Source organism: Nannobrachium achirus, assembly GCF_963921795.1.
Source record: "Nannobrachium achirus genome assembly, chromosome: 1".
Classification (NCBI taxonomy): domain Eukaryota; kingdom Metazoa; phylum Chordata; class Actinopteri; order Myctophiformes; family Myctophidae; genus Nannobrachium; species Nannobrachium achirus.
Window position 1 is genome coordinate 81,956,709 of NC_137810.1, and position 15,047 is coordinate 81,971,755.

At 41.4% G+C, this 15,047-nt stretch overlaps 1 protein-coding gene across 1 annotated transcript in view; it reads left to right on the plus strand.

Moving 5' to 3' along the window:
* Positions 1–1,998: 1,998 nt before the first annotated feature.
* The window catches only part of LOC308290186 (protein NLRC3-like), a gene marked incomplete at both ends in the record, with an annotated part of 31,873 nt that continues 18,824 nt past the window's right edge, over positions 1,999–15,047 (plus strand). The window contains 2 exons of the mRNA XM_080731961.1: positions 1,999–2,076; positions 2,349–2,599. Of these exons, the coding sequence (XP_080588087.1) occupies positions 1,999–2,076; positions 2,349–2,599 (329 nt within the window). The remainder of the gene's footprint in view (positions 2,077–2,348; positions 2,600–15,047) is intronic.

Sequence of the window (15,047 nt, forward strand, 5' to 3'; positions counted from 1 at the left end):
TGATCAATACATGATGTCATACAACGTCATACTGTATTATAATACTGTATATCGTCCAAACATGTAAAAGAAGATTAATGTTCCAATGTTCTGATTTAACATCAGCCTGTTTTACTGCAGTACCTTTGTCAACCTGTAGGTGTCCTACCAGACCACAGGAACATAACAACTATTATACTCAGAGTGGTCACAATAATATCCTATTAACACAACATAAGAAAGGGGAAGGTCTCATGACCCAAACCTTGATCTAATAAATTATTCTCTTGAACTTACAAGATCGAGGCACGTTTGTTTTCATTCTTTTCTCTATGAACTATACGCAAGGCCAGTGGTTTTCAAAGTACCCAGGGGTACGTGTATTTTTCATTCAGTAGGCGGGGGTAAATAGGGAACATAGAACCTGGGGAACATAGGAAATGAGCTCAGTACGGTGTTTCTCAAACTGGGGTCCAGGGACCCCCAGGGTTCCAGTGGGTTCTAAATGGACCCTTACAGGTCCATGTGTTTCCATTTATTCATTCTCCAGAACCAACCGTCTCAGTTCAGTCAGTGTGTTGGTGTTTGCATGACTTTCATCATTGACTGATTATTGTTGTTATCACTGAAGTGTAGTTACCCAATGTGACCACAGGGTGGCATCTCAGTGCAGCATCATGTAGCAAAAATATATATATATATATATATATATATATATATATATATATATATATATTTAGTTTGCCTGTTTGTGCATGTTTTTTGTTCTTGAAATTACTTAAAAAATAGCACATGTACAAGCTTGTGATGTGCTGTGAGCTTGTACATCTACTATTTGTGAATTATACAATAGGTTACAATTATTGTGGCTCTAATGTTCTAAGCCATTGGTTCTCAAAGTGAGGTCTGGGGACCCCCAGGGGTCCTTGGGAGGGTCCCCAGGAAAAGTAGTTAACATAGCATCACAATCAATTGAACCACTTTATCCATTGTTATGTTGGCTATCCAAAAATAGCAGATCTACAAGCTCACCACAGCTTGTAGGTGTTTGAAGATATTTGAAAAAAATATCGAAAATATTTAGAATATTTAGAATAATTGTGAAAATTGTTTAACACAAATGCTCTCTTCTGGGGGTCCCTGTTCAAAATCATTTTCAGATGGGGGTCCTCGGCCAAACATACATTTAGGGGTCCTTGGCATGTAAAGGTTAGAGAACCAAGGCTTAAAGGACATCCCTCATCTTACAGGATGTCATTTGTATAAACTGTAGATGTGAGTGGACTAGGATTTTCTCACTCTTCTGCCAGTGTGCCGGTGATCAGTGATCAGCCTCCAAGGCTTATTTTTAGTTTGGGGTTAGCTTATAACTTTATATCAATTTCACCACTTTTGCAGTAAAATGTTTTTATACTAGAATCCATGTCATGTATGGGAGGCCTTAGAGAGGAGGAAAAGCTGTGTTGTGTTTGGTCCTGTCTTTCTGTGTGTTTGTCTCTGTGTGTTTGGTCCTGTCTTTCTGTGTGTTTGTCTCTGTGTGTTTGGTCCTGTCTTTCTGTGTGTTTGTCTCTGGTCTGTTGCTGTTGGACTGGTTTGACTCACAGAGAGAGATGGGTGCAGTCTGGCACCATGCCAAGAGCACTTGAGGACGTGTGTGTGTGTGTGTGTGTGTGTGTGTGTGTGTGTGTGTGTGTGTGTGTGTGTGTGTGTGTGTGTGTGTGTGTGTGAATGGGTGAATGTAATGCACAATCTTTGTAAAGCGCCTTGGATACACACACACACACACACACACACACACACACACACACACACACACACACACACACACACACACACACACACACACACACACACACACACACACACACAGGGTGGGGATGGTGTTACGTTACAGCACACACTTGTGTTTGTCTTTCTCTCCTAAGCACAGACTGCTTAGTGGGTCTCATTAAAGATATCCTAATATCCAACTATTTCTTATTTGGCGATTCCTTCTATTTACAGACGTCAGGCGTGGCCATGGGATCCAGGATGTCCCCTAGCTTTGCCTCCCTATATGTGGGACTCTATGAGCAGGACATCATCTTTAATCACCAGGTAAATCCATATTTAAGATACATCTCCAATTGGAGGAGATACCTGGATGATATTTTCCTTATCTGGTCAGGAACAGAGTGAACAGAGTGAATTTATGAACGCTCAAAATAGACGAAAATGTCAAGGAAATGAATTTTTTGGACATTCTAATAATCAAGGAAAACAATGGCCTGAAAACGAATTTATACAGAAAACCCACAGACAGGAACTCTCTTTTACATGGTGACTCATATCATCCTCTCCCTCTAAAAAGGAATCTCCCCATCTCCCAGTTCAACCGCATCAGACGGATCTGCAGTGCCAACGAAGACTACAATACCCAGGCCAAGGACTTGGAGGAACGCTTCCGGAAGAGAGGTTATAAAGAAGCCTGGATAAAGAATGCAGCATCACGGTTCTCTGGCACTACACAGGCTGAGTGCCTTACCAGTAAGCGGCCTAAGCAGACCGAACCCAGAGTGTTCTGTGCTCTTGACTACTCACCTGTATCCAACAATATAGAAAAGGCCATAAAGAAACATTGGTATTATCGACACAGATCCCGTGCTAAAAAAATGTTTACCCCAACCCCCCCCCCCCGGGTGGTACACAAGAGGGCCCCCAATCTGCGTAACATGCTGGTGAGGGCTGATTTGCCCCCCCCCCCCCCCCCCAGCACCCTCACACTTTCTTAGTGACAACCCAGCTGGAAATTACCCCTGTGGCCGATGTCAACAGTGTAACTTTACACGCAAATCTAACTCGTTTAACCATCCCCATACAGGGAAGAAATTCAAAATCAAAGGCATAATTTCATGCTCAACAGCCAATGTGATATATATGTTGAAGTGCCCTTGTGGGCTGGCGTATATTGGGAAAACCTCACAACCATTGAAAAACCCGCATTGCAGAACATCGCAGTACAATTAGAAACAATGTTATCACTAGCCCTGTGGCTGTACACTTCTCTAAAGCAGGACACACTGTCTCTATGCTTAGATACACAGGTATCGAATCAATACAACTACCACGCAGAGGGGGAAACATTAATAACATGCTGTTAAAACGGGAACTTTTTTGGATTCACACATTGCAGACTCTAGCTCCTAGGGGCCTTAATGAGGACTACGATATTAGACCCTTCCTATAGGGGGTCTCTGCTGGATTTGGGCCTATATGGATCTGGGTACTGACAGACACAGTGTTTGTGTTTGTTGTCTATTTCTGATGTTCATATACATCTGGTGTTTTCTTTTTTCAATTGAAGTACTGCCCTGTTTGTTTATTTCCTCGAGTATAACAGTCTCTCCTGTGTATATTGTAATTGCGACCGAAGGTCGCATATACTCTGAAGAATCGTGTCGCTTGAGTGTCCTTCCTTCCTTCCTTCCTTCCGTATCCTCGTGACCGTCCTTCCGTATCCTCTGTGATGTCAGTGTGATGTCAGCGAGTTGTGACATCACTTCCTGTACAGGGCGGCTACACGAAATGTGGATAACACTATATATGGAGATAGTCCAGTCCATCATGTCATATGGGACTACCGTCATAGAAAGTAGCCATTGTTAGGCCGGAGTCATTGGCTGTCTAAACATGGAGATGTGGATAACACTATATATGGAGATAGTCTAGTCCAATATGTCATATGGGACTACCGTCATAGACAGTAGCCATTGTTAATCCGGAGTCAATGGCTGACTGTCTGTACAGGAAGTGATGTCACATGACATACTTTTTATGCCCATATATGAGTCCTAACATGGAGATGTGGATAACACTATATATGGAGATAGTCTAGTCCAATATGTCATATGGAACTACCGTCATAGACACAGCCATTGACTCCGGCCTAACAATGGCTACTGTCTATGACGGTAGTCCCATTATGACATGATGGACTGGACTATCTCCATATATAGTGTTCTCCACATTTCCATGTTTAGGCCCCATCGCTCACACCCTCGGTGGGGTTGGCGATAGGGCCTTTCTGTGTGGAGTTTGCATGTTCTCCCCGTGTCTCCTAGGGTTGATACCCTCACAAAAACATGAACAAACTCCCCCCAGAATGATAACAACTAGAATCGTCAGAGAAACACTGTGGTTGGCCAGATAGTCAAGAATTGGCGCGACCTCGCCCTTTAGGGCGAGGTCGCATGTCACCCTGAGGTGTCTTACTAGTATATTAACTCACTTAGCGCCGAGCGACTTTCGGGGCGACTAACTAATGATGGCGTTTAGTGCCGAGCGACTCGGAGCGACTTTTATATAAAAGCATTGTTTAAGCTTTTAATTTGGGTTGATAGACGGAGCGGAACGGTTAGCTTACCTTCGACTAGCATACAGATGAAAACCGTGAAAAAAAAGGATACGATTATGACGTCACCTTTAAGCCATAGCTTCCTGTTTACGTAGGCCTCTGTTAGCCGCTAGGCTCAATGCAAACCATCCGACCCTCACGTAGCTTCACTAGGTCGGATTTTGATTCGGAAACTTTCTGTGTGGCATCTATATACGTTCCGATGCCCATACCAATGGTGGTTTGAGACGATCAAGCACGAATTGAGCAGTATTGAGCTCAAATGGCGGCCCGCGGCCTGTCCATTGAATGTCAATGGAGAGCATGTCATTGTACCATCCTGTTATGTCATGAACCTTGTTTTTTATTCTGACTTAACATGGGACCATGGAAAGTCTATGAGCTATGGCTCACTCTAGTGGTCATCTTGTGGCATTCGCAGGCACGTGTACCTGTTTATGTAATGTGATTTTGGGGATTCAATATAGCTATTTCCTGGCGTTATAAGCGCAGATTCATATTGAAATCTGGCTCGCTCGGCGCTAAGTGAGTTAAGGTGTTTTTGTCCCATGTTTACTAATCTCTACAATAGACAAGAGGCGCCTCTTTTAGGTAGCATTATGATGGCCTAAGGGCCTGAGTCCTTTTGTATTTGTATATTTGTAATTCTTGGGAACAGAATTGGTTATGTATATGTATGTATATAATGTATACGATGTATGAGGTACAAATACAAGACATGTAATATGTATTGGTGACATTGAACATGGGACACTGATTGGGGACTGATTGGTCTATGGCCCACAGGTGTGGGATGACACACTGACTAGATAAATGCATGTCTACACTGCTATTGTGAAGGTCTGATGAAGAGCCGTTAGGCTCGAAACGTTACCACAAGTAAACTTTTATCATTGGGAGCATAAATCGGTGTGCAGACTTTTATTCTTCTACCTATGTGGATTGGTTGAGAACCACTGATTAATTCAGACCAACACTCCATTATTCTTTATAAGAATTTGTCTTTAAAACTTTGTAGACACCCCCACCCATTAATTGCGACCGTAGGTCGCATTTACTATCAAAACCTGCACAAACTGTGAGTCCGTCCGTCAGTCTGTCTGTCACACCTCACACGTCACACTTTTTCCCTGCTTATATCTCCGCAACCGTTGCCCCAATCCATGCCAAATTTTGCACACGTTCCTTGGCTGCCAAACTACAACCTCCAAGGACCCCCGGAGCTCCAGGGACCCCCAGGTCCCTGGGGGACCCCCAGATGTAAAAAATGACCAAATGCGCAAACATGACCAAATGACCACCCCAACGGGGCTGCTCACGGGGAATTCCCGGGGACCACCGACTCCTGGTGCTCCAGAACGGATGCAAAAGTGGTGGCGCCCCCAGTGGAGGACCCCCTACACTGCAGCTCACATAAAATGCCGTAACTCCGGCTAGGAGCGACCGGGACAGCCGGGGCCGGTACCTATTCGTCCGCCTTGCCGGCGCGGAGACCCCACCCCTCATTTCTCACATGGCCCTCTTCTAGCGCCACCATGAGGCCGATTCTTGCAAAACACATTTTTGGACACTGCTCCTACAATTTTCGCCCTAAAATCACGAAAATCACTACACAGTATGTCTACACTCATGTCATCAACATGGATCAGGAAGATTTTGGCAAAACACATTTTTGCCCTATTTGTGGATTAGGGAGCCTTACTGGTTATGATTAGATATAGTTGATCCTGGGGAAACATTTAGCTCCTCCTATGTGACCTCTATCACAGTTGGAGGTTCATGGTGACACAGTAGCAGGGCCTGGAATGGAACCCTGAAACTTCTGCTTTGCAGGTGGGCTCTCTACCAATATATCACAGAGAAGAGGAGAGGAGAGGAGAGGAGAGGAGAGGAGAGGAGAGGACAGGACAAGCATGGTGTCTTAGTGTAACTGTGTTCACAAAATGGACTTGTGTTTTCATTTGGTACACACGCCATATTTTCAAATGACACATACCATTCATTCAGTACACACAACTAAGCATTTGCTGCACACTACCAAGCATTTACAGCACACTGGAGTGCAAAATTGAAAACACACCATTGAATTGGAACACACCATATGAATGACATTGACTCTGGAGAATGAGCTACTTCTCCTTTTGTAAAATTACTCAGTGTTGGCCTACTTTTTTTATATAGTCAAACATAAAACAGCACACAAATATGCATCCAAAAAGTTTTATTTGGGTACATGATTTAGCCTACAGTAGATTTAGGCATCATGCCTCCGGTCAGAGATGGGCAAAAAATATAAAAAAGTATTTTGAAAAAAATCTAAATACTTGGTCAGTACTTGGTCTAATATTGACCAGGATAGTGTCACCAAGATAGTATCTTTGTATTTCAAATAATTTTTGTATTTTGTGCCCATCACTGTCTCTGGTTCCTGTCTCAATGTTCAGTTGTGCAATAGTGTTTATACAACAAGGTGCTTGTGTAATTGACATCAGACTTGAATGTGTAGAGTTTTAAATAGTTGTGTGTTGTGTGTTGATACTTTGAGATTTTACGTGAGAAGTGTGTGCAACAACTGAACATTGTGTAGTGTTTTGACAAGGTGATGTGTAATTGACATCTGTATGTTATAGGTTGATGCTTTGAGATTTTACGTGAGAAGTGTGTGCAACAACCAAAAACAAAAAAAAAAGTCATGTTAGGGGTGAAATACTCCTTTAAGGTTTGGTTTAGGCATAGTTGTAAGAACTGTCAAAATGTTAAAATGTTAAAACAATATAATAATTGTATATAATAATAATTGAGTGCGTGGCCATGGCATGCACAATAACTGCACACAGAGTAAGAAAGTTATGCCATACGTTGTGTTTTGCTCTGCAGTGCCTCACATGTTAGTGACACCCGACACCGTTGTTTCAGCTGCAGACAGAGGAGAGGCAGGAAAAGACTGCTCTCCTCTCTTCCTTAAAGTTCCCTCCATGAGCTTCTCTTGAAAGAAACATTTAAGAAACTGTAATAATTATGACAACAGTGAAAATGTAATGTAATATTTGTCTGTCTGTAATGTAAAGGAGCAGACAGAGCTTGTAGGTCGGCTATTTTCACTACTAATTATTTGAGTTTGGATCAGAAATTAATATTGTGTAATAATTCAGTTCCACAGTCACTTGTTAGTTAAATAAAAACGTTTCCTTATGGATTTAGTCAACAATGACAATCCAAGTCAACATCAAATATAGCATTTTTAATATTGATACTCTGTGAATGCCAATATGCATGTCAGACTTGTCAGTCTAACCTAATAGACTATACATGTCAGTCTAACCAGTGTGGCTGGTTCTACAGACAGGGATCTCCATATATGGGCATACTAGGGATTATGTTAGTGTGGTTCCCCTACTTGATATGGGCATACCCATATATGGATGCCACATCGGCTACATACAATGCCTTTTATGCCCATGTATGGAGGTCCCTGTCTGTAGAACCAGCCACACTGCACTGACATTTTTAGTCTAGAAGTTATATAGACTTAGGTGTCTTACTAGTAAGTAAAGTAAGTATAAGTACTTAATAATTTATAAGTAAAGTAAGTATAAGTACGTACTTAGCCTATAATTACTACTAATATCTAATAACTTCTATAGTCAACATGCTGTATAGGAGACAACTCATTATTGTCTGTCTGATTGATCAACTTTACTTTGTTTAACTATCACACACACACACACACACACACACACACACACACACACACACACACACACACACACACACACATGTCCACTCCTCACCCTCGTGAGCAATGGGTTTCAGACAATAAGCCACTCCTCCTCAACTCTTTGCACATGTATTTCTTTTTTTTTTTTTTTTTGGGGGGGGGGGGGGGCTTTATTTGATAGGACAGTAGACTGACAGGAAATGGGGAGAGAGATAGGGAATGACATGCGGCAAAGGTCGTCCGGATCGGGAATCGAACCAACGACGCCAGCAGGCATCATAGCCTAGTATGTGGTACGCGCCTTGACCACTACTGCCATGCACATCAGCAGCATCTGAACAGTCAGGGGACAACCTACAACCTTTAACAATGGATTCACAAAGTCATGTCAATTCCAAAATGTTGACTTTCACTACAAAAATGCTGTGTTATTTTATCTACGGTATTGATTGATTGAAGGGTTTATTAGCAGTTTGCAATAGAAAAAAGTACAGTTTCATGACAGCACAAATCACTGGTACAAGGTAAATTACGTAAAAGGAGATCCTAGTAAGCTTTATGGCTTATTTCCACAGGAACCGCTTTATGTATCTCATATAACATTGAAAGACAGAAGGATAGAACAGAGTAGGCCTACTTTGCTTAGGATAACATCAATTACAAAAGCAGAAAAGAAAATAATAAAAAAAAAAACAGCCGATTCCCGTGTTATCCTCCCTTGGGATGGGTCTGTTTTCACCCCTGTCATGCCAAGGCAAACGGGGCAATAAAAACAACAGATGGGGGCTTAGTCAGGCCTGAAGGTGACTTTTCAGAACAATTTGAAGGAGGCTAGGGATTTGCTCTCCTTTAAGGCCTGCGGTAGGGCGTTCCACATGTTGGTGGTATAGCAGAAGAACAAATTAGAGCCTTGTTTAGTGGTAAATTTAGGTTGATCATGATTAGTGGAGCTGCCTCTGGTGTTGTGATCGTGAACATCCTTGACCTTTAAGAAGTAGTTTGTCAGGTACAAGGGTATCTTGGAGGTGTAGTGTATCTTGTACACCAGGCCCATTGCAAGATGCTGTACTCTGTCATTAGTTTATTATTTTGTGGTATTCATAATCATAATGCTTTGATGTGCCAAATCTCCCTGCCTCCCTCCCTCTCTCTACTTTACTGTAAATCACGTGTCTTCAGCAGCAGTTGGCCAATGGCCATGAGAGAGAGAGAGGGGGGGAGACACACACACACACACACACACACACACACACACACACACACACACACACACACACACACAGAGAGAGAGAGAGAGAGAGAGAGAGAGAGAGAGAGAGAGAGGGAGGTGTTTAAAGTGCTTGTCGCAGAGTCGGAGCAGAAAGGAAACACGCACAGACTGGATAACCCAACAACTCATCTTTACATGCCTATGGAATATTATGGAACACCCGCGACGTTACGGAGGGACTGCTACCTGTTTAGGGTAATCACTGACTGTACTTTATATTTATGTTTTAGTTTAGTGTAATCACTGACTGCACTTCACTTTATGTTTTAGTTGGTAGGCTACAGCCATGTTGTTGGAGGAGGAGAATTGCACTTTGGAATGTCAGTTATAGTTTTGGGAGAGTATAGCGACAGAGAATGTCAGAGATAGACGTTTAGGCTAAACCTTGGCCAGGAACGATATCTAGCCTAATCATAATTATGGCCGAGTTGTTAATAGAACTTCACGACCGTTTTGAATGCATCTTCAAAACCTGGGCAGGGGCGGAAATATAACATTAACAACAGCAGCAGCAGCAGCAGCAGTAGTAGCAGCAGCAGCAGTAGTAGTAGCAGCAGTAGTAGCAGCAGCAGTAGTAGCAGTCAGTGAGAAAGATACATGCCGGTTATAGTTTATCTCGAGAACAGTTTATCTCGAGACGGCGTCGGTCGTTGTCCTAGTAACATGCTGAGGAGAGGAGACCGTACGTGGCAAACGGTGGCACCGCTCAAAATATGGCTATAACACCGTAAATACGATTAAGAATATAGACTGGATATGAACGACATCTATCTAAGCCCATCCTCACCTCCCCTTTCCACTGTAAATCTGCTTCTGTTTATTTTATTGGTGTCAGGCAGATTCGCCTAAAACTATTGATGTGGTTACTATGGAGTGCATAGCCGTGTGTAGGACTAATGGTCACCGTTTGACAGCCAGGTAACACCACTGTCACAGTCACTATAATATTTAAATGACAAAGAGATAATATGCAAACATGGACAGTCTGACAGCAGAATTGGGGGTAGGCGAAATGAGTCATAAACTGCGGTGAAAAGACTCTCTTGTCTGTGTGTCTGACATGCCTGTCTGTCTGTCTGTCTGTCTGTCTGTCTGCCAGTCTGTCTATTGTGTGAACAGGCTAGTGCAGTGGGTGCCCAAATTATTTTAGGGGGGTCCCCAGATGATTAACTTAATGTGAAACATTGTTTTCTCTCTCAACAGTAAACAAACCAACATAAGGAGAGGGTATCTGCACACTTCTAAAGTGACAATTTAAGGACTTTTTAATGCTTCTAAAATGACAAATTAAACATTGGCCAAATTGTCAAATTTTAAAGGCAGAAATTGTGAAAATAGCAGATCTACATGCTCACAATGTTTCGTTGCGAGGCGTTGTGAGCATGTAGATCTGCTGTTGTCCCAATCAAACCGTGTTATACAAAATGTAACGGTTCAGGGTGGGGGGGTCCCCAGTTAAAATATGATTATTTGGGGGGTCGCGGTCTGAAAAGGTTGAGAACCACTGGGCTATAGTGTTCCTACAGTAAAAAGACAACAAATGCATGGCGTTGTATTTGAGCTTGTTTTCATGCAGGGTGAACCCTGTCCTCACGTCAGTCAGCCCAATGATCTTCTATTGTGTGTTTAAACACTGACTACAATCATAGCATAGGCTACTCATAACATAATAACTTGGGGGTTGGAATGAGAGTATGACTGTATGAGACATGTGGGATTTGCCCACCTCGTTCCCTGACTATTATGTGTTGGTTCCTCTGTGTAGAATAGATGACATGATATCATCTAATTCAGTGGTTCTCAAACTTTTCAGGCAGCAACCCCCCAAATAATCATATTTGAACTGGGGACCCCCCTCCCCTGCACAAGCACTTGGAATTATAGGAGTTGGCAGTTGGCATTACCCTTAGTGGTAACACTTTACTATAAGGTACAAAGTAATACACTTAGTTAATGCTTAACTAACACTTTATTACTGATTAACTAATGGATCGGTTAATCATGAATTAATCATGAGAAATCATCAAGTAATGTTGGAATAGCTATTACTTGTCTTAACTAACGTAATCTATCAGTAGTTAAGACTATATTAGTTAATAGTTAGTTAACATCAACCATATTATGGGTGGTTTGTAGATCTGTTTATTTCTGGTCAATTCTATGCCCAGGATGAGTGCTTCATAGGCGGGTAGGATTGGTGCGTTGACCCGGTGATACTGGTTGGTCTAAAACTTCCAGGGGTCTCCCATATTGGACCAGAAAAAACAGATCTACAAACCATCCATAATATGGTTGATGTTAACTAACTATTAACTAACTTAGTCTTAACTACTGATAGATTAAGTTAGTTAAGTAATAGCTATTCCAACATTACTTGATGATTTCTCATGATTAATTCATGATTAACCGATCTATTAGTTAATCAGTAATAAAGTGTTAAGCATTAACTAAGTGTATTACTTTGTACCTTATAGTAAAGTGTTACCAGCAGATCTACATGCTCTGTGAGCATGTAGATCTGCTATTTTCACAATGCCTGCCTCTAATATTTGACCATTTGACCAATGTTTGACCAGAGGTACTAAAAAGGTCTTTAAAGTCTTTAAATTGTCACTTTATAAATGTGAGATACACTTATAAATTATAAGACCAACATACATTATAAGTTATGATGTATGTTGGTCTGTTAACTGTTGAGAGAGAAAACAATGTTAACATTTAGCTAAACGCCTGGGGACCCCCCCAAATAATTTGGGGGTCCCGACCCGCAGGTTGAGAACCACTGATCTAACTGACTGTAGCCCTAGAGCTGTAGAGGCGGGTCAAAGTCACATTATAAGGAAATGAAAGTGCACAGCGTATCTCAGGGAGCCATTTTGAGACACGACAACAACTGTGAACTTGACAGTGAGGACAACATGTGAGGAAGACAAAACAAAACACAATAAGGACCAAAAGCTAACGTAAAGTAGGTGTTGTTGTTTTAATATTCACTACTAGAACCACTTGGTTCTCACAGGAACAGTTTATAGGCTACTTTATGCTTCTGGTTTCTACTAAAGCTACCACTCCCTGTTGTCTAGTCTGCCTGTCTGTACTTGTTCTCTGTGGTTAATCTGGTTATGAATCTTGTGATTGATGTCAACAACAAAATACTTATTTAGACAGAGCAGAACATTATTACATAATTATGTTGATTATTTAACCATGTGACACATGCATTTGGTATCATTATTTATGATATTTTAAGACGGTAAACCTGCCGCGTCAGCTTTGTACTCGACGGCCTTTTCCCACTCGGCTGAAACCTCTTGGTTTTCATTGTGAGTTAACAGTGTCATCCGGTCTAGAGCCCGCCTACTGTATCCTGTTATTTGTGCACACACACACACACACACACACACACACACACACACACACACACACACACACACACACACACACACACACACACACACACACTGCTAGTGGAATGGAGCACACATGCAAACACAGAGCGTTTCCGTTGCAGACCAGATGTGTAACATGCAGATAGACTTGATCCCAGTTTCTATGGTCTGCTCTGCTTGAATATAAGAGGAGGGAGAAGTTGTTTTAAGGGTGTGGTGTGGTTTGGTTGGTTTCCTTTTGAGTATTTAGTGTTTGTGAATGTAGTAAGCAATGTTACAATTAAAAGTTTTAGAATAAAAATAATTTTAATCCAATCAAGAAAAATATGTACTGTATATTTTAAATATTTTAATACAAAGGAACTGTTGAGCTAGCTGACATCTCAAAGCTGCCAGCAGTCCATGACTTGGTTTAGTGAATGAAACATTATTTTAACCAGGGTAAAGAATGTTAATCAATAGTATTATTAACATGATATTCAAAGGTCTACCTTGTTCTGTTGGAACATGAGTGTCTCCCTGTTCTTCTATTGTGATATTTCAATTCTGTGGTGCAGTAGGACACCTGTTGGTTGACAAGAGCTACTGCATGCATCTGCATCTACTGTAGTCTCATCATTATGATGGTGATATTGTTGTTCATCTACTGTAGTCTCATCATTATGATGGTGATATTGTTGTTCATCTACTGTAGTCTCAGCATTATGATGGTGATATTGTTGTTCATCTACTGTAGTCTCATCATTATGATGGTGATATTGTTGTTCATCTACTGTAGTCTCATCATTATGATGGTGATATTGTTGTTCATCTACTGTAGTCTCATCATTATGATGGTGATATTGTTGTTCATCTACTGTAGTCTCATCATTATGATGGTGATATTGTTGTTCATCTACTGTAGTCTCATCATTATGATGGTGATATTGTTGTTCATCTACTGTAGTTTCATCATTATGATGGTGATATTGTTGCCTCATAGCAGCTCACAGTTAATATTTCAACATATCATCCTATGTCAATGGCATATTGATAATACAGAATGATATTGAAAATATTACTGTCACCGTTCTAGAAATGTGTTGTCGGCAACTAAACTAAAAAAAAGGCGTCCAGGTGCGAGGCCTTTGCAACCGCACCACTTGCGCAACCCTAGCGGCTGCTCTGTGTGTGTGTGTGTGTGTGTGTGTGTGTGTGTGTGTGTGTGTGTGTGTGTGTGTGTGTGTGTGTGTGTGTGTGTGTGTGTGTGTGTGTGTGTGTGTGTGTGTGTGTGTGTGTGTGTGTGTGTGTCCTCTGTAAAAAAAAGTGCCCTCTCCAGACCATGTATGCAGTTTTTACTATGGTGAAAGAAATACAAATTTGCCCTCTTTCCATGCCATGCCTGAAGGCAGCATTCAAGAGAATTGCCTTGTCCCAACTCTCCTGAACTTGAATGCAGCATCTTATGTTGAAAGAATTGCCCTCTCTGTGTAGAAATCCATGCTGTTACGCCACATCTTCAGTATTCACTTGATTATGCTTAGTTCAGTGTGGTATCGAGCTCCGAAAATAGCCGACCTCCAAGCTCACAGCACGTCGCAGTGTGTGTGTGTGTGTGTGTGTGTGTGTGTGTGTGTGTGTGTGTGTGTGTGTGTGTGTGTGTGTGTGTGTGTGTGTATGTGTGTTTTGTACATTCATTCATTAATCATTTACTATGTTCTGCTAACCTTGACAGGTTAAATAAAGACCAAAGATGAGTGAGTGTGTGGAGAGAGAGGAGGAGGAGGGAAGAGACAAACATCTCATCCACAGAGCAGAGTCTCCAACAGCCAGCTGTGGGTCTAAAGATGAACCTGGACCTCCACGCTTAAAGTAAGACAATCCTCCTGTACCATATACACACAATGGCAGTGGTGTAAAGTAACTAAGTACATTTACTTAACTACAGTAATTTATGGGTATTTCCAGTTTACAGTACTTTTACTTCTACTCCACTGCTACATCTCGGATCCAAATGTTGTATTTCTACTCCACTACAATTATTTGACAACTTTAGTTACTAGTTACCTCGCAGATATAAATTATAGTATTATAAAACGTATAATAATAAAATAAAATATAACACTGTCGCCCTATTTTATTCCTTTGGTATTTGAAAATATCCGATTTACGTGTTGCATTACTCGTTTGCATCGCGATGCGCTGTGAGCTTGTAGATCTGCTATTTTCAAACATTTTGTACTTTTACTTTTGGTACTTTAAGTATATTTTGATGCCAATACTTTCGTACTTTTACTCAAGTACATTTTGAATTCCGAA